The following is a 22,165-nucleotide window of genomic DNA, read 5'->3' as shown; positions in this document are numbered from 1 at the left end:
AGTTTTCAACGATGTTAAGATGTTAACATTATAATATTATAACATCAGCTCTTCTACCTAAGATGTCAGATCTAAATTAATATTTAAAGTCAATGTAATTCCAAAAAAAGATCCAAATAGGTTTAGTTTTGGGGTAGAAATTTCCAGGTTGATTAAAAAATTTTATGGAAATGCAATGAATAGCCAAAACAACCTTGAAAAAAAAGAACAAATTTTGAGGACTTACACTGCATGATTTTAAGTCTTACTATAAAGCTACTATTAATCACTTGGAGTTCTAGGCAAGATCCCATTTGCAAGAAGGGTTCTACTGCTAAAAAAATGTTTGAAAACTCTTGCTGCAGTGTCATGGGACCCAGGGGAGGGGAGAGACTGAAGGAAGGTGTAATGAGGTGTATCAAATTGTGCTGCGATCAGGAGGTCCTTAAGTGACATTTGAGGCTGCAAGATAGTACTGGTAGGGAGAAAAAAAAAACAAAACAGATTTTGTGGGGTTAAGGAGTGAATGAGTAGAAAGTAACTGTAGACAGCAAGTACAGACCACAAGTAAGAAGAGAAAGGAAGGATGCAGGTAAGCATCCTGTCTGGGCAGCCCCTTCTTTGTGCCCATACTCACTATCATTAGTGCTAGAGATGGCTTAAGTTAAGGTGCTTTGATTAAAGCTGTGGGCTTCAAGAGAGTTACCTGATTTGACAAGACCAAGACTCCACAGATCTCTCACCCCCATCCAATCTTCTAGTGACTACAAAACAGCTCTGACAACCCTTATGTTTGGCAGGTTAAATCACCATCATTTATTTTAGAAATATTTATATTTTAAAATTTACTTTGGTTTTCCAGTACCTGATCACTGTTTAAAAAGAAAAACTCAACTGCTTAATTTAATTCCTACTTAAACATTTAAAAAAAATTTTTTCGATTACAGTTGACATACAATATTCTATCCATTTTGGGCATAAAACAATCTCTACTTTTTGTTTGAGGAGATTCTCCTAGAATATTGGTGCAATACAGAAATGTGAAAAAATTTTAAATATTTTTAATTTGTTCAATATCTTATAACTCTAAATAGAAAGTTTTGGGGACATATGTACAGAATTTATCTCAAATTCCTGGATAAAAAACAAAGAATCCAAACTATTCAATGCAATTGTCAATTACTTAAGAGAAAAGGAACAATCAATTGCTTAATTCCAAGATACTTCAGGTTTCGAAGACCATAAATATAAATGCCTTAATTCTCACATCAAATTCACTAAAAATGAATGGCAGATAATGCAAAGAACATAATGCTATAAGCATAGTTTGGTTTACTTACCTTCTGCTTTTCTACCTGTGACTCCCTTGCCTACTCACATGGACCCACAGTTTTATCAAACAAATTAAACCAGTGATAATTCATTCATCCAAGTTTTAATACAACTGTCTACAAATCAAACATTTTGCTGCTCTAAAATTACATAAATACCATCATATCTTTAAACAATTAGCTTTCTGACCAGTATAACTTTTAAAAAGATACTAAAAGCAGATAATTAGTTATAAATATATAAAGTGATAAATATATCTATATGATAAAAATAGTGATAAATGTCAATATGAGTACTATGATCCTGTTTCAGTTTTGAGCATTTACTATCACTGATCTAATTCCAAACTGCTCAAATATAAAATATTATTAACATTATCATAAAAATAGGTAGATGCTAATAAATATAAAAATAACAATAACAGTAAATATTCTAAGTAATGTATTCCTTTGAGTTAGTCTACCATATACTTATATAACAGTTCTGTATATAGATATAGTTTTATACTAGATATCAGTATATTTCAAAAAATTGTAAAAGCTAATTGTTAAAACAAGGCTCACTACTCTCTACCCTAAATTATACCTGGCAGCTGGGTAAATCTTCCCCAAAAAGGTGGTGCTGAAGAAGGCTGGTGATTCTGAGGAAAGGTAAGCAGAAGTCCTGTAAGTATTTTTCCATGGATTCAGGAGACCAAGCAATAGGGCTAACCTAAAGTTAAAAAAGAAAATCTGAACAATTCATTCTATAACAGATTTAGCTTTAAAAATTGTATTCATAATGACAACAAAAATCTAAATTTTTAACTAAATAATAACTACATCTTGTCTTAGAGAAAGCATACCATTGCACACTCCTGAGTTCCTTCTTCATGGTATAATTTTCCTTTAGCTAGTTCACTTATCACAAAGCTCAATAATACTTCATAAGACTTTTCTGCATCACATGTATTCTGAAAAATATTAAAATACAGTTCCATCAGTCAATAAAAAATACATTGGAAAAAATACCTTTCAATGAGTAGAGTATAAAATGTGATTACATTATTTTTTGAGCATGTAAGCTTCAATTCCTTGAAACCTGTACACAATATACCTCTGGATTCACAATGAAATTGGGTAGATGATTAAATACTTCTTTAAAAGGCAGCATATAAATTATGTAATGTATGTATAAATAAACACATGTAAATCATAGAGTATGACTATATAACTCTCCCACTGGAAATTCTTCCTAAGAAAATAATCCAAAAGAAAAAAAATATCTATATGCCCAAGACATTCAATGCCGCACTGTAATATTGAAAAATTTGAAACAATCAACAAAAATGAAGCTGTTACCTAAATTATGACATATCAACAGAAATATTTTATAGACGATGAAAATAAAAAATTTAGCTGTATAAAAAATGTTCATAATTGATGTGAAAAAGACCAATAGACGTATATGTATACTCATTATAGTGGTACAAATAATATATGCATGAAAAAGAAGAAAATATGGAACAGAGTTTTTCTTTTATAACTTTCCTCAAATTTCTTGAATAGGATTGTACAATTTAATGTAAAAATAGGACAATACATTTATTGCAGAATGTACAGAGAATTACATTAAGTCTATAAAATAATTAAGCTTAATGACTATACTTTTTATAAGAAAGGAAAAATGATGGCTATTTACAAATTCAAATTTCTTTCAATAATATTTTTACACATAAAGAAATGCACTTCTTTCAATATTCACTGATATTAGAGGTTGTTGCAAATTATAGTAAAGTGTAAATCAGAATAACGTGATAACTTTGCTGTGATATCACTTATTCTACTCATTAACTACAATTTTTAAATAACAAAATGTAAGAATTAAGTAAATGCTGTGGAATATAACTTTATCCTGAATTTTTAAGGCACTGATAATCTGGACCACAGAGTTTGTTATTTGATGATATTCGGTCTTTCTTCCAGTCCCTCACTGTTCTACTCGTTACTGTGCTCTCTTCAACTTGACTGTAAATTCCAAAAAGTCAGGAACTATTGTTTGGTATTTTGTATGTATCCCTTTGCATAACAAAAATCTGAACAATAAATCACCTGCTGGCTCACTAATAAAATTTATTTCAGTAATGTTGGAGTTTTCCAGTTTAGAACTTCCTTGGATGTGCCTCTTTCGATAATCAATTCTTTACATTATTTTTTTTCTTTTTATTAAATTTACTGGGGTGACATTGGTTAATAAAATTATATAGGTTTCAAGTGTACAATTCAATAATATGTCATCTGTATATTGCATTGTGTGGTCACCACCCAAAGTCAAATTTCCTTCTGTCACTCCCTTTATTTACCCTTATCTACTTCCCTCCACCCCCTTTCCTTTTGGTAGCCACTAAGCTGTTGTCTGTGTCTATGAGTTTTTGTTTGTCTTGTTCGTTTGTTGCTTTCAGTTTTATATTCTACATATAAGTGAAATCATATGGTTCTCAACTTTTTCTGACTTATTTCACTTAGCACGATAACTGAAGTGCCCTCTGAAAGATAACTGAATAAAGAAGATGTGGTACATATATACAATGGAATATTAGTCATAAGATGAAATATTGCCATTTGCAACGACATGGATGGATCTTGAGATTATCATGCATTATCTTTTAAATTACTCCTCTTTCCTTTCTGCCATATTCACTCAGCCATGTAGTATTATCCTGTCCTAATTTTTAACTATAAAAACATCTATAACATTGTATGTCAGCTATACTTTAATAAAAAATCAGGTCCCTTTACTAAACTCTTCTCAAATTAAAATAAAACAGTATAAGACAAATAATTTTATATATAAGAAGTCTCAGTAAACCTTATTTTATAAAGGCAATATTTGAATAAACTTAAAGAGTAGGCTAATAAAGCTTAAGAAGAGGATTTCTAAGACCATGGATGAAAGACCTAGAATCAAGATCAGAAGAATTCTATGGTGTAGGTGGCAAAGGTATGTGGATTAAATAAAGGATCAAGAGTTGAGAGATGCAGTAAGTGCTGTGTTGAGTAGACACTTTGTCTAAATTCTATGCTTCTTAAACAAGCAGGTCTGATTTTAACAAACTGTTCAATGAGGTATAAAACTTCTTTAAGAGTTATAAGCCAATCAGAGGTTCAGTTTATACTAGACTTATTATTTTTTCCCTACCAATTTCCCCAAATAAACACTGAAGTAATTTTCGTATTTTAACTATCTCTAAGCCAAACCACTCAGTCAGTTCTTGGGTTCTATATATAGTATCCCATTCGTTCTCAAGCCACTGAAAATACTTACATTGAACTAATCTTGCACAATTTTTCTAAATTGTTCACATAATTTTAACTTAAAGAGAATTCTTTTAAATTTGCTAAGAAGTTAAACATATTCTAAAATGGGGAAAAGGAAGTATTTAAAAAGGCATAATTAAGAAAAGGTTACAATTTTAAATTTAGAAGTGATGAATCAAAAGCTATCTTTGGATTATGCTGGGGATAAGGATGAGAAGAAAAGGTAACAGATAAGTAAAACAGGTAAGTCTTTTAATTATGTCCTCCCTGTGTTAGCACAATTTTTATAACTTCTCTAAGTTTAAGACTTGTAGCAAAAGCAAAACAAAACTGCCCAAATATAAAGGGATAAAAGCCAAGGATTAGAGATAGATGCAGAAGACCTCATTGTACAAGGAAAACATTTTTAACTGTTTTAGCCGATTAAAACACTGTTAAAAACTTCTTTTGCCTTTCAAACACCTAATCTCATTCATTCATATCTGCAATTTAAATGAGTTCACTGAACTACTACATGACAAATGCAGACAAGACACTCACCTTTTTGAGAGCACCTGTGCGTTTCCAGGCTGACCTATCTTCCTCATTGCATTTAACTGAAAGTGCTGCAAGAGCTTGTGTGTACAGTAGGGTAAAAAGTACCTTCACAATGCAGGTGAAGTGGTCTAAAAGAGAGAGAAGATCATTATTTCTTTGGAATCTAGACATTTTGTACTCAAGATAATTTCATAAATACATGCTTTTCCTTGCATGTGTAATTGAGTTTCTGTTCAATACTTAAGGAATTAATAAAAGGAGCTTATAATGTGATGATACACTTTTTTACTCGACAGATCTGAAATTATGAATTATGAATAAATTCCTTTATTCATCCACAAAATATGTAAATGAGAGGCATTTAGCATAGTGGAAAGTGTGCTCTGTCTTAAGAGACCAGAGTGCTAATGCCACTCAACTTTGGATGAGCTGTGTAACCTTGGCAAATCCCCTTACTAAATGAACATCAGGTGCTTAACAACGTCTGGGAGTCCGACTGCTTAAAAACAACACTTCATTTACTTCTCATATGATACAGATCTTGTAAATAATAAGATAATGTAATACATTATAATATAGAACTTTTAAAGTTAAAAAAAAAAAAAAGAAATCCCAATATTTGAGGTACTCTGAGTTTTAAAACAGATCTGAAATTTTGAAAGCAAAGTTCCTTTATTCATCCACAAAATATGTAAATGAGAAGCATTTAACATAGTGGAAAGTGTGCTCTGTGTTAGAAACCAGAGTTCTAACGCCCCTCAACCTTGGAATAGCTGTGTAACTCAGCTATTTTAAAACTCAGTGAGAACTGTGACAATACAAAAGCATGGTAACAATAATATAAAATGCCTGGTAACATCTGGACACATTAGGCACTTAATAAGTGATAACCTAATAATCACAGTCAATATTTATATATACCATAACTGAGAAAATTTCCCCAACTGTCTCATTCAATCCTCAGAATAGTCTCAGTTGGACAACTGAGCTTCAAAAGAATATACCGGTATAACAAAGCTAATAAGCACCTAGGTTTGAACTTGAATCCATACAAAGTCAGTATTCTTTCTATTATATTATTCTGCTCCCCTAGTAAATGGGTATTACCATTTAATCAGTTGCTAAATTCAGAAACTTGTAGACATCCCCGATATTATCCCCCATGTTAAAATAAATCACCAAATCTTATCAATTCTACTTTTAAAATATCTCATAAGTCAGTCCCAATACCCTGGACCAGGCTTCTATCCTTTTTTGCCTAGATCCATAATCTCAGAATAAGTTGTATTGGGGTCCCCAAGACCACTTCTAGGTTTTATAATTCCCTAGGAGGACTCACAAGACTCAGCATATAGTCCTATTATTTACTTCAGTAAAAGGATACAAAGTAAAATCAGTGAAGGGAAAAGGCATATTACCTGAAGTGGAGAGGAAACCTTTAAAACATCCTCTCCCAGTAGTGACACACAGGATATGCTTAATTCCCCTAGCAATGAGTTGTGACAGCCTGTGTGAAATATATACCAGGAAGCTCATTAAGAGACTCAGTGCCCAAGGTTTTTATTGGGAGCAGGTCACATAGGCACTCTCTGCCTAGTACATACCAAAGTTCTAGATTCCCAGGAGGAAAGCAGGTGTGGTCAGCATAAGCCACAATGTTTACACAGTTTAGGCACAGAGAGCCACTCTTATCAGTTCTGGAGTTGGTAGAAACCTCCCCCAAATCATCATTTCCAGATGTCCATCAAGGGCCAACCTTATAAGCAGGCCTTTCAAAGGACAGCAGTCAAGCTTTCTATGGTAACTCTTTTCTTCACAGTGGTTTATCCACAGCACCTCTAATTGGGTGCTGCAGCAATCTATTTGGGCTTTGTTGTTGTTGTTGTTGTTTTTGTTGTTGTTGTTTTCATTACAGACAGACTGATCTTTTTAAAAGAAATATTTAGCATCCTTCCACTGGGTCTTAGTACAAGCTGAAACACTTTTTTTCTCCCTGTAGTCAGGATAATTTAATCAGATGACACCTTAAAAGTCACTTCCTAAGGAAAATCTTCCATGATTTCAAATTGTGCGCACACACGCACACGTGTGCACATTGTATCTTATCCATAATGATGGGTTGGGATGGGAACCTGATATACGCTGAGATAATCAGAGTACCTAGATGGGATTTTTCTAACTGGAGGTAAAGGGAAGGTATAAAGATGAGTCTGAAAGTACCCGAGTCAATGGCAGAGACTGTCTAAAACAAGACTGAATGAAGGAGATCCACAGAGAGGAGAGACTCAAGATGGCAAGAACACGGCCAGCATCTTAAGTTCTGTTTCTGGTCGTCCCTATTCCACCCGCGACTCCTACACTTTGGTCATGTGAGTCCATCAGTGCTCTTCCTTTGAGCTTATAAGCTAGCTCTAAAGAGATTTCTAAACAGCCTAACACTTAGGTACTTAACACATGCCAGGATATAGGCAATAAGGACTTACAGTCTGGATAGAGAGAGAGACAGATGGCTGTAAACATGTACAGGGTGTAATGGGAAGAAACATGAGGAGGAACTAATATAGACTAAGGTTAGAAAAAATATAAAAGCTACTGCCCCAATCAGGAGAGTGAGTCTTGAATGATGAAGAAAAATAAGCCATAATAAGGTAGAGATGGGATGCAGTAGGGAGGGGGGATTCCAGACTGAGGAAGTCATTTATACAAAACTCACAGAAAGACACTAAGACTTATAAGAACTATAAACTGTCCAGTGTTTAATAAGACCACACGTACGATTTTTCAGAGATGAAGATGGAAAAGTACTCTTTATGCTTAAGACCAGTGGTTGCAAACTATAGGCTACCTGTCTGAATGCAGTCTGCAGAGATGTTTGGGTTATCTTTACCCCATTTCATTTTTTGTTACTGACATTTAAAAATAGGCTATTTCTTGTAAAAGTCAAGAATTCCACTTATCCTTGAAAAGTAGGAAAATCGGACAAATACTGGGCCCATATTTTTACATGCCAACAAGTACCTGGGGCTGAGTAATAACTGTCCTTTTTGGCCAAGCTTGCCACAGTCCTCCATTCCTAATTATATCAAACCAAAGACTGTTTCACAAGGGATCAGTATACAGAATTATTGTTAAGAATGAATTTAGGCTATGAAGCCAAATTGTCTAAATTTAAATTCTGACTCTTCTGATTTTAAGCAAGATAGTTAAAAATTGTGCTTTTTAAAAACTTGGTCATCTGTTAAATAGGGATAATATCATCTGCCTTAAAGGGATTAAGTGAAATAAGGTTTAAACACTTAAATGCTTCAAATATTAATTGGCAATGGCAATCTGTAAATATCTGTTGTTATTAATATTACTGTTTACATTACTTATTTGATGTCTGTAGGCATTTGATTTATAGCACCTAAACTAGGCAATGAAAAGCCACAAAGCATATTAAGCAGGTCACTGATATTAGATTTGAATTCTAAAATATTCATTGCTGCTTCTTAAGAGAAAGGGACTAAAACAAGACAAGACTAGAAGCAAGAATACCTATTAGCAGAGAGCAAAAGTACACACACACCTGTTCCTTGATTTATATGGATTATCTGTTCCACGCATCGTTTTTTTTTTTATGCAGAAGAAAACTGCATAGAGTCCATCAGTAAGAAAAAAAATACTAAAGAAATAGGCCAATATAAGTCATAAAAATATTTATTTCACATATTTTCACAAAAAAATGCTAATGAAAATTCAGAAAAATAATAAATTTTATTTGTTGTCAGTGTCTGTGCTGTAATCTAAAGCAAACGACCTTCTCTTAATTGGCACAAAGTCACTATCTTCATCACTTGAAATATTTGTAAGTATATTTATGTCCCCTTTAAAACCGTTCTAAGTAAAAACAGCTCATATATAATATTGGTTATTTGCATTTACTTACACTTAATTATGGCACATCTTTAAGTGCTAGTGATGTAATCACCAAGTAATATGCATATAAGTTACGAGTATCTATAACTGAATTATGACTCAATGGGTGTGTCATGTCAACTCCTACAGCTATCGATAGGTGATTTAACATTTTGTTAAATTTGTTTCAACTGTTACTGACCACAGCATAATAATCAATTTTCAAATGTCCCAGTGATAATTGTGTTAGTAAATATGTTCTTTGTACATTGCTGAGTTAAGCTACTGTTTTTAGAAAGAGTAATCACTAATAATAGATATGAAAAAGAACCAAGTAAAATTAGACTGCATAAATAGAAACTGTATATAAAAAGTCTGTGTAAACGGGGAGAATATTTACCACATATAAAAAAACTCGCATAAAAAATACCATGTAAATCAAGGGATGGTGTATATGATGGCCTGAGCTAAGAAAGAGTACTGATGATAGAGAGAATGGATCAAATTACAGAAATATTTAGATGACAGAAGATTTGGTGGAGATGTGAAGGTAGATGACAATGGCAGTTTCTCATTATACAAAGAGTAGATAGCAGCAGCCCTGACTAAAATGGAAAACAGCAAGAGCAAGTTTGGATAGAAAAATGAATTAATGTCACATTATGTTGAGTCGAGAGCATGTGTAGGAATTTGGGCCTGAAGCTCACCAAAATGTAGACTGAAGCTAGAGAATTGGGAATCATTAAGAATAAGTACAGCTGAAGCTATGCGAGAGAAGATAAAATTGAGAAGAAGACAGGAACTAAAGAACAACTCAAACAGTGGCGAGAGGAAGATATGAATGAAAAAGAGCCTTAAAAATGAGTAGAAGGAGAGATGAGAAAAATCAGGAAAGGATAGTATCATCAAGGTCAAGAAAAGAGTATTCTATTACTTAATTATATGTTTTAATAGAATGATGAAAATTATAGAACTTTTCTACTAAATGCAAACAAAATGATCTTAAACCAGGAAGTCATTTATATTACCTAGAGACACCACTCACATATAGCTTCTTCTCACTGGAAACTACACAAATTATTTTAATTAAAAAGAAATAATGTATTTAAAGAAACGAAAGCTACTGCATGCATAATTTTAGCTTTTTGTTGTAGCAAAGTACTAATTTCTTTTTTCAGTTACTTTGTCTGCCTTCATTATCATTTTTAAAATATTTAAACTGGCAGTTTAAAGTCACAGCTTAAGCTTAAGTTCTCACTTTCTCTAATTCATTTAACAAATATTTATTTTTTGAATAATTACCATGTATAAAATCAATGTCTTTTAGGAACTTAGAAAGAAATAAGAAATCACTCACATGAAGTGTATAACAGGTTAACAGGTTCCTATCTTCCAAGGTTGCAAAAAAGAGGAAAGCTCTTCAAAATACAATTATCAAAATTTAAAAAGAAAAAGGATTTGACACCTATTCTCAGTCAATGTGTTTAAACAAACAAACAAAAAAATCCACTACCAAAACACCTGAGAGTCAACAAAATAAGATCAATATTTATTTGAAATGCCTTAGAAGCAAACAGACTTTAAACAACAACACATATTTTAAGTTTTATTGTGCTACTGGATGATAGGAAATGGGGTGAGAAGAGCGGGGAGGCAGGGCAGGGAGACATGGTACTTTCAAAGCTACTTAAATAAAAGCTCCTACTGATCAAATAAGAAACAAGTGTTTGGCAAGAAAGAAATGTTAGCCTGAGGTTCTTTAAAAAGTAAATTTTTTCTTTAGAATTACAAAGCAAAACTATATTCTTTACTTCCTATTGTAAATTGCTGTGATGATTAAACTACTAAATAGGTACCATATCTACCTCCAATACACTATTTCAGAAGATGTGATTTTTTTATATGCAATTCATCATTTTTAAGAATTTGAAACATTATAACTCATGAAATCAACTTTTTAAATAGATGTTATATGTAAATCTTTGTCTATATTTATTTTTCTTCACAAGATAAAATTTTTTAAAAGAATAAATAGTTCCAAGGATAGTGACATTAACTGAGATATCAGTTTGACTCTGGAATGATACCAACAAAATCTAAGTAAACCACATTTTCTTCAGTGGGTAAATCATACAAACCCAATAAGAAATTTTCAAAAATCAGACAATTAAATATTTAGTGAGTAGCCAGGTTTTGCAAGAGTATTCTAATGACTGACAAACAAAAAGACAAACAGAATTCAGATGCTTGCATAAGTTCCTTTTCCATAAACAGTTTTAGAGTTAATACAAAATGCTTCAAGTTTCTTTTAAGACAAGGTAGACAGAGCATGTATAAAATAACAAAACCCTAAAAGGGAAAATTATACAAGTAAACAAGACATCATCTGAAGATGGCATCAAACATTTTACTCTTTTCCTAAAATTATCATGAAAATTTTTTGTAAAAAAATATACTATTCCACTGCTTTCATAAATCACTTTGCACATATCCATGTAAACATCAAATCTTCTAAGTCTTCTCTTTTATGATCTGAGTTATTAAATACACGTGCTCGGATTATCTTCAAAAAGTCTAGACTACAACAAAAATCAGTTTGTGATGTGTTTTTTTGTGTGTGATAAGCTTGAGTCTATTTTCTCTTTGATAAGTGAAGAAACCAAATAGTTTAATAAGACTTTCTTTAATCAACACAGAAGTGAGGAAAGACCTCAAGTCCATCTAACAACTAATAAGGTAGTTAATGCTGTTCCCTTGGGTATACTTCAAGGCAATTGAAGTTTGGGTCTAATAAACTGCCAACGATTTCAACAAACATATAGAAGTGATTACAATATAAAATATAAAGACTCGAATGAAAGTAATAGCCTTCTTGAATTTTAAAATAGAAAATAAGCAATTTACCAGCAAATTGGACATTTAACACATCCATTCCACAAACATTTACTAAGCATTTTATGTACCAGGGAGGCACTATGGAAATACATAAGCATAGTGCTGATCCTGGAGGAATTGATAGTCTAGAGAGGAAGATATTAAAGAAAATCTACTATTATGACAAATATCAAAATAGAACTATGGACAAGTTATTATGGGAAAAGGAAAAAGGACATCCAAAAGAAAGGCTTCCAAAAAAGGGTAATACTTAAGGTAAAGGACCACCAGGAGTTACTTCATGGAAATGGAGAAGTGGCAAATATTTAAATATGCTCAAAACTCTATCTTAAAAAGCAAACCAACAAACAACAAAAAAAAATCCTTGAATTACATCCACATACAGTTTCTGCTCTTTTCCCGTATTAATTCTTGATAATTCTCTCTGTTCATTATCTCTGTTCTCTCATCTCGCTCTCCTTTCTCATCCCACTATAATCTGCTTTTGACTCTATAACAACTAAAAAGCAATTTCTTTACTGCTATTTCTTATTATAGAACTATTTACTTGTCTATGGCCAGGAACCCTCAGGAGAATTTATAAATAACTCACTTTTAGGAGCCAATATTCTTTTGAAGATCTGATAAGAGCTATGGAACATCTCAAATAAAAATGCACATATACATATAAAAATTTCCTATATCATTTTAAGATATTCATGGATTCCTTGAGGCTAATAAACTTTTAAATCACAGATTAAAAAGCTTTGGTCTGAGGAAGCTATCAAAGACACTGGGGTCATATCAGTAAGACAAAGGCCTTCAAGAACTAAACACAAGTGTTTAAAGAGTTATTCTACACTGCAATTGAAAGACATAAAATTTGTTAAAATCCATAAATTCATACTACTACTTAAAAAAAAAGCATCTTTGGAGGATGCTTTAAAAAACATTCATTTTTCTGGTAAATAAAACTATCAGGTATTTAAACTGCCTTTCCTATACCAACTCTATCACTTGGTAAACAAATAGTTGATGAGGAAATTTTTCTTAATAAGAATTCCACTTAACAAATGAAATAATTATAAAATAAGTATAGGCAATCATCAATGCCTTAATGTCACAAAAAGAGAGACAACTGGGAATTGTCTCCTGATGAGAGTATGTAACACCAACCATAAAGTATTTTTGCAAAAAAATGAAAAATAAAATAAGGAACTGAACCAGGTGTCTAAATCTATCTGTAGAAAATACATGTTATTAAATTATACAGTAGGGATACAATTAGCAAAATACAGACAAAAGACCCAGATTCTTCAACAAATAAAATGTAAGAAGGAAGGGCAAAAGGAGGAAACTCACAGATTTTAAAAGGGAAATAACGAAATCCAACGTGTGCACCTTTTTTGGATCCTTAATCAAACGAACTAACTGTAACAAATCATTTGCAAGAAGCAACTACACGAACTGAAAATTGACTGGATATTTAATGATATTAAAGCAAATCTGTCCATTTTTACATGGGTTAATAGTATTGTGGTTATGTCTGAAAGAATGTTTATCTTTGAGCAATACGAACTAAAGACTATACGGATAAAATGATATGATGTCTTGGATCTGCTTCAAAATAACCCACAGTGGGAGGAAAGATAGAATAGATGGGGGTATAAATGAAATGAGGTTGGCCATGAGTTGATAATTGGTGGGTACATGGGGGTTCATTAAACTCTGCTCTTTACCGTTATACATGCTTGAGATATTCTAAAATAAACAGCTTATTTTTAAAGCCTTGCTTTGTAAAAAAAGAAAACTGGATCTTTCCTTTCTGAAAGTAAATGGGAAATAATAAGCACTCTTCTATCTTTCTTTCATGGGCCCTGCCTATGGGATCCTGGAAGCAGAAGACAATCTATAATCACCCAGTACCAGATGTTCCAGAGAACCCAGGAGTTTCTATCCTATAAACTTTATAAAGCATGATTTAACAGAATTGAGAAGCTCCTCAATGACAGAGAGGTGGAAAAAACAGCAGCATGATCCAAACCTGAGTAACTGATCCTTCCTAAAAACAATGGTGAGTTCATGTTTTAAATCCTGGAGGTTCAAAAGATGAAAGAATTTTAGCCTAAGAAATATGTTTTGTATAGAATGTCTAAGAGGGCTTCTTAAAAGAGAGGGTGAAGTCTCCCTCAACTTGACATCCTGCTGCCGTAAACAAGACTGTGGTAACTAGAACTCTAGCAACTAGCTTGGAACACGAAGATAAGTAATATGGTGCTGTAAAGTAGAAGGACCTCATCTGCCTACCTCCTACCTTCAGACTTCTTTCTACATGAAAGAAAAATAAACTTCTGTCTTACTTAAGTTACTGTGTTATCTGAGATTTCTTCTCTATTACATATAGCCAAACTTGATCCTAAGTTATAAAAGAACTAAACGTGAACACCTGGAAATAGTGATGTATCAAAAGTTACTTTGAGCTTATTCTTGGAGGCTAGTGATGCAACAGATAGTATAATGGATAAATATAGGGACAGGAAAAGAGATGAAAGAAAAATAAATGCTTGTCTTTAATATATTAATTAAAGCTTCCGATGAGACAATTGGTGTAAAAAAAGGTCTTTTAACCTGAAAACAGTGCTAAACATTAAAGAGCTTAAGGTAGGCTTCTGTATCACCTTCAGATAAAACCGTGGGAAACATTTAACATTCTAGTACATACAAATAGTAATATTTATTTCACTTTTCTCTTCTAATAATAACCAGTAACTAATGGGTACACAAATATATATTCTTACAATAAAAACACAGATAAAATAAAGACCAACTATTAACCCATATATTAACAGGGGGGTAGAAAAGGAAAATCTATATTAACAACTCTACCTATCTATAACTTCTCACCTTCCAAAGAAAGCTATCCAAAAAAAATTAAAGTAACTTAATATAATTGAGTTCTGAACTTCCTAGCAATTAAATAAAGCTATCCTGTTAAATATAAAGCTCAAATAATGGTCTCTATTCAGTTCTCCATGTGTCACAGACTAAAAAGATTTAATAGAGAATGGCAATTTTTTTCTGGCCCTAAATTCTAAGAGGAATTCGTTATTACAATGATAGCGAGCAACTATTATACAATGTGTTTGAAGCTGTTTTATAAAAACAATACAGATAACCCAATCTTGAATTAAGTTTTAAGAAATAATATAAATCACAGGCTTATAAAAATAATTCTAACTAAAGTTAATGACTGCTAAACACTTAGCTCTCTGGTTTCCCAAGGGCAAACTCCATGTTTTATTCATCTCTGTATCTCCATCAGGCAAAGAAGCATAGCAACCTGGCACATAGTAGGTACTCATTAAATATTTCTTGAACTGAATCAGGCAACGACTTTTACAACTAAGTACCAAATAAACATTTGTTATTTAAATTTGTCCTCTAAACAACACTTTTTAAATGATATTATTTTAAGGTATAGTTACCAACAGTGTCATTAATTTTTATATAGATGTTTTCCTGAATCAATTCTATTCATTTAACCATTATTAAATTAAGTAGATCAATTATCTTGATTCACATTTTACTGAACAATTTTAGGATACGTTTCTACTGAATTAAATTTACTAAGTTCAATTAATTCACTGCATTGCATGCCCTTCTGTATTAACTTCACCTTCTGCTGAAACCTAGTGCGAACAGTTACCATCTGAGATGAGGAAGAGGCACCAGCTACAGCTCTCAGATATTGATACAATAGGTCCTTTACTATTAACTAAAATATTTTTCTTTTAAGATAAATATTATAGAAATAAAACTACTTGTATATAGCAAGTTTCCTTCACTTTTAGCTTTTCATGTTTATGTAATTACGTTTATAAATAAAATGTATATTTAAATATTTTTATGACATTATAAACCAAAGTAATATTTTTTTAGATTTCAAAATATACTACTAGTAGTATAATTAGAAGAGCACAGAGCAAACCAGCATTAACTCCAAAGAAATTGTTTCCCTAAACTAAGGAAAACTAACCAAAGTAACACAAAAAACCTGAAGAATTTATCATTAATATTACAAAGAGATGAATTTCAATAGGCCATTTGATGGGTTCATATTTTAAAGTATGCAAAATTCACAGACATAGCCAATCCCCCCAAAAATAACATTAAAAAATATCTGAAGTTTTGCAGTTCCTCCAGAAGTTAAACACAGAATTACTATGATTCAGCAACTCCACTTTTAGCTAAGTACCTAAAGAATTAAAAACAGGTGTTCAAACAGGAACTTGTATGTGAATGTTCACAGGAACACTACTAACAATAGTCAAAAGGTGGAAACAATCCAAATGATGATCAACTGAAGAATGGAAACAAAATGTGGTATTAAGGTAGGTTACAATGAAATATTACTCAGCCATAAAGAGGGATGAATTACGACATGTACTACAACATGGATGAACCTCGAAAATGTTATGATTAAGTGAAAGAAGCCAGACACAAAAGGGCATATATTGTATAATTTCATTAATATGAAATATCCAGTATAGGAAAATTGATAGAGACAGAAAGTAGGTTACCAAGGGTTAGGGGAAGAAGGAAGATGGGCAGTGACTGGTTAACGGGTACAAAGTTTCTTTCTGGGCTAATGATAATAATCTGGAACTAGATAATGATGGTTGTACAACATAGTAAATGTAATGAATTGTACACTTTCAAGTTGTTAAAATGGTGAATTATATGTAATATAAATGTTATAATTAAATAATTAATCCAAAATTTATGGTGCTAGTATAAATAAAATGTTTATTGATTAATGACATTATTTAACTCTTTAAATCTGCATGAAATATCAATTTACCTATATTCAAAATAAATAATCACTTCATATCCTTAAGTAAAAAGTTTTATCAAAAGGTAAAGTTGAAGTACACACAAAGAATATCTTCCCCAGTAACAAGGCCTTTATACACCCACAAATGTTCTTTCTAGTGTAATTTATAATAGCACAAAAACAAAAAGCAGAAACCTTTCTTCTCACCAAAGGAGAACAGCTAATTATTTGACAGAATATTTTAAATGTCTTCAAATAAAAACTGTAGACTGTGTAGCAATAATTAAAATGTTGCTAATGTTAACATGCCAATATCATAGTATTATGACATTAATACTAATTTAAAATGATGAAGCATCACATTTTAATAACTCTATGACACTACTATATCAAAATATGTATGTGTGTATATAGGGTGAAGGCATTAAGGCTGACAATTTGCTCTGTTTTCATATTTTTGTATTATCTTTTTAACTTTTCAAAACAAAAGTTTTCAGAGTGATTTGCCCATATCTATACCTCATTATGGACTAAAAAGCTAAAAAGAATAGACCCATAAGGGAAAAACTTTTTATTTCACTGTCATCTTCTTTATATATATTATTATTTACTAATAATAGAAAAAAAAAGTTACTTACCTCTAAACATTTCCATCAGACTGAATACTATATTTGTCCCCAGGATTTTTAGAATATTCATTATATAGACTATATCTAAGAATCTGATTTATAAAGACATACCTTTGCGTAACGGTTGTGGCATCATTAAGATCTGGACAAGCAAAAGAGATGTAACATCATGATAAAGAATTGGAACTTCAGGCTGTTGTTCTTCATTTCCCAGCCTAAAATAAAGTGCATAATCACTGTAGACAGTATCACATATCTTTTTTTTTCTATGTTATATTTCACATATATGTCCATGGAATAGAAATTAAATTTTCATAAGGGACTGAAAAAATCTCAAAAGAAAAAGCTAGGGGCCATATATTTGCCTAAAAATATAATCTTTTACACTCATATTTCCTTGAATTTGCCTTATGTGAAAAAATTAATAGAAATTTTATTAGGTCTTTAGGATCTCACTTATATGTGGACTCTAAAGAACAAAAGGAACAAACTAAACAATTGGCATATATTAACTTGATGATGAATCTGATCTCTTACATTACAGAAATCAAATGAATCATTAAATGGAACTTAAAAGAATTAGTTTCACTACAAATGGAGTGCCAAATGGGACACTTGCTTTCACAAACAGCACTAAAGAGTAAATGTTCACATTATTAAAAAAAGAACAGATACAATTCACAAACAAGTTACTCATTGAAAAGGCATGGTTAATATCTCGCTAAAAAGTTGTTTTGACTTTATGACTAACATAAAAGTCAAATAAAATCTTTAACATTTTCCATGCTAAAAAAAATAAATAAATAACCAAAGCAGAACTTAAAATACACTATAAAAGACAAGATAATAAACCTTAGGGATATGTAGCGCCATGAAAGACACAATATATTATAAAGCAAATCTTATTCTAAAAGAATTTTTAAACTCCTTTAGAAAGTTAAAATTTTTTTGTAGGTTTAATTTTTAATGTCAGAGAACAAAAGTAAATCTTAAGCTTCCAGAATTAACTAAATTCTGAAGCTATGCTTCAGATGAGACTTGAGATAAATGACTCTATACTTAAGATTATACTCTCAATTATGATTATTCATATAGTCTTTGTTAAAAATTTAGCAACCACTATATTAAATACAATTAAGAATGTATAATTAACAAATGTTTCAAAACTAGGATAAAAAAAAATGAATTAAAAGAATGGGAAATATTCCTAAATTGAAGAAACTGTCTATTATAAAGATAAGTATTTTTCCTAGATTAATTTTTGAGTTTAAAATAACTCCAATCAAAAAACAAATTAAGGGAAGATTTATAAAATGGTTCTAAAGATCATCTGGAAGGATAAACAGGTAAGAACAGTAAAGAAAAATTGCGAGGTGGCAGGGAGAAATGGGTAGAACGTAATCCAATCAGAGATATACACAAGACATCTCCACAATAAGTAAACCAGCATGGCATTGTTACAGAAATAGGCTTGTAGACCAACAGAACAAAGGGGAAAGTCTCTAATCATGACCATTTATACTAACACTTAGTAGAAAATGAATGGGATATAAAATTGGTGAAAAAATAGTTATCTGAAAATGTATTTTAAATCTTCATCAAATACTACTGATGAAAATAAATTCCAAGTAGATTAAACATATATATATTTTAAAATCATCCAATAAGAAAACTCTACGAAGAATATATAGGCAGATATAGCTAATCCTAAAACAGGAAACATATTGTAATAACAATTATAAAGGTAAACATCATATCTCTGGTGGGATAGGCAGGCATCGTTAAGTATGAAAGTCAAAATAAGAAATGTAAGGTCTCACTGATTTGGTTACTTGAAAATTTAAAACTTTAATATGTCAATAAAAGTATGATATTAAAAGAACATATTTGGGGGGTAAGTTTCAATAGAATAAGGTTTAATATTTTAAGCCATAAAGAATCATTCAAGCAACCTAAATGCCCATCAATAGACAATTCAATAAAGTTATGGTTCATATATACAATGGAATATTACTCAGCCATAAAAAAATGAAATCCTACTATTTGCAATGACATGGATGGACCTAGAGGGTATTATGCTGAGTGAAATAAGTCAGACAGAGAAAGATAAATACACATGATCTCACTTATATGTGGACTCTAAAGAACAAAAGGAACAAACTAAAAAATAGACTCACAGATACAGAAGACAATCTGGTCATGGCCAGAGTGGAGGAGGGTTGGGGATTAGGGTAAAGGGATGAAGAAGTACGAATTAGTAGTTACAAAATAGTCACTGGGACATAGAGTACAGCATAAAGAATATAGTCAATAGTATTGTAATGGCTAAGTGTAGAGTCAGATGACTGCTAGAGCAAATGCGGAATCACTTAATAAACTCTATAAATGGCTAACCAATGAACTGTAAACCTGAAACTAATATAAAATAAGAATTTTTTAAAAGAAATCATTCGAAAAAAATTTAATAAGATGCCAACAGGAAAATGGACCGATGTCCTGAATACATAATTCACAAAAGTATACACAAATAGCTAATATGAAATATTTATGTGAAGTTAACTTTACCAGAAATTAAATAAATTTTTATTACTTTAGGAACCCAATTTTTATCCATCAAGTTAGTCCATATTTTTTAAGCGATAATAATCAAGACTGACAGAAATGGGGACATTCTTACATTACTAGTGACAGGTTATATAGGTACAATCTTTCTGAAAAGCAATGTTGTACTAAGTAACAGTACCTGACACACAGTGAGTATTTATCAAATAAATAACTAAAAGTCTAAAGTATTTATCTTTTCATGTTATTCATAGTTCTAGGATTATATCTGACAGGTCAAGAAGTGTTTAACACATTATCTGATATTAAGGTAGAAGAAATTAAATGATTAACAACAGAAATGAATAAATAAATTAGGTACATAATTTAAAGAATTTTTAATAATGTCAGAATTTGGTTGTTATGTGTTCATTTTAAATGCAGATTATAAGACTGATACAGTAGAGATTAAATAGTACTTAAAAATTCATAATATATATGGAAAAAAGAACACAATGCTATATATATTATATATATGTGTGTATATATATAATATATATATATTATATATATTATATATATATAATATATATATATATGTTGAACTAAACATATATATATATATATATGTTGAACTAAACATCTGAAACGTACTGGACTTCGTCAACCAACCAATGTCACCATAATAAAAATAAACAAAAATTAATTAATTAAAAGCCAAAAATATCTCAAAATATTAACAGTAGTAGAGGAATTCCTAGAAAATATGATCGATTTTTTTCCCCTTATATTTGCTCTCATTCTTATGGTTCATGAGTTTGTTAAATTATAATAAACTACATATAACACATAAGTTATAAGATTTCAGATTATTTTATTTTCTTTCTCAACTTTTCTGTATGTTCTAAGCATTATACAATAAATACAATTTTTATAATCAGAATAAAATTACAAAAACAATAATCTGGAGCCTATTGGCTACTAAGATAAAAGCAATCATTCTGAGAACTTAGAAATGGATCTTTCCTGGCATCCAGTAGGCACATAATCAGAATGAATGAGTAGATAGATGGATACACTCCCTGTAGAAAAAAGAACCACAGATTTTGACTGGGGTTTAATACCACCGTTGTGATAACTATCTTTTAAACGCTTGACATTTTAAGATAAATAATTGTTTTTATCTCCTAAAGTTTTTAGATAATCTTTAAAATGTACATTACAAAAACTGTACATTACTATTAACTCTATGGATGATAAGAGGAAATGGGTGGGTTAGTTAACAGGCCTAATTTTCCAATATTATTTCTAAACCAGCTGATTATCAATACAATGGAAATTAAAAAGGAATAAGTAAATAATATTCAAGAGGATTATAGAAAAAAGTATATATGAGAAACCTATACCATTAGGCATAAAATTTTATGTTGAAAAGTATTAAAAGTGAGAAAAGAAAAAAGATACTTCAATTTTTAAAAATCTAATGTAGTTATGCAACACAGATGACATTATAATTAACTGTAGCACTACAAGTTAGTGAACTAATGAACCTAAAAAATTTAGAGTAAATATGGGAGGGAGTGGGGGAGGAATTAACCAGATTTCCCAGAAATTCCTTAGATCTTTTAGTACTAGGAAAGGAAGCATAGATAATAGTTAAGAATTTAGGCTCTGAAATCAGAAAAATTTGGATTCAAATGCCAGCTCTATTTAATGGCTGTGTGCCCCTACAGAATATATGTTAACTTCTCCTAAACCTCAGGTTCTTCCTATGTAAAAACTGGAATAACAATGGTACTTAGTGTGCACAGTTATGGTGATGGTTAAGCGAAATTATATATGCTAAGTACAAAAATACCTAGCATGAAGTAAGCACTGATCGTGTTTACAGCGTTTACTACTATCCTAATGGGTACTAAATCTTAGGGCTTGAAAAAGAACATAACCCAACAATCAGCATAATGAAAGTGCAGTACCTGTGTCTGTTCTTTAAACTGTTAATTCGCCAATACTACTTAAGAAACCTTCTGTTTGCTGAACATCTTTAGACTCAAAGAGTGAGCCATTCTAATACTTTATTTGCATACCACCCTTGTCCTTGGGTATGCAAGTCTAACTAGGGAAAAAAAATTACTAGCCAATATCAACAAAAGTGATTTTCCTTAGTCATAACATGCAAAATACTCCTAGCTTGCTATTTTATCTATAAATACAAAAAACACACACAAAAAATTTTTTTTGATAAG

At 31.2% G+C, this 22,165-nt stretch overlaps 1 protein-coding gene across 6 annotated transcripts in view; it reads right to left on the bottom strand.

Moving 5' to 3' along the window:
* UBR3 (ubiquitin protein ligase E3 component n-recognin 3) overlaps positions 1-22,165 on the bottom strand; it is a 188,009-nt gene that overhangs the window by 16,594 nt on the left and 149,250 nt on the right. For all 6 annotated transcript variants that reach the window (XM_039855612.1, XM_039855607.1, XM_039855609.1 and 3 more), the window contains exons 32-35: positions 17,490-17,593; positions 5,148-5,272; positions 2,156-2,263; positions 1,897-2,022 (exon numbers count right to left, since the gene is read on the bottom strand). In XM_039855612.1, coding sequence (XP_039711546.1) covers positions 1,897-2,022; positions 2,156-2,263; positions 5,148-5,272; positions 17,490-17,593 — 463 coding nt within the window. The remainder of the gene's footprint in view (positions 1-1,896; positions 2,023-2,155; positions 2,264-5,147; positions 5,273-17,489; positions 17,594-22,165) is intronic.

Source organism: Pteropus medius, unplaced genomic scaffold (assembly GCF_902729225.1).
Source record: "Pteropus medius unplaced genomic scaffold, Ma_sr-lr_union100, whole genome shotgun sequence".
NCBI classification, from domain to species: domain Eukaryota; kingdom Metazoa; phylum Chordata; class Mammalia; order Chiroptera; family Pteropodidae; genus Pteropus; species Pteropus medius.
Note: the sequence above shows the minus strand (reverse complement) of the source record. Positions and strands in the feature narration are given on the sequence as shown.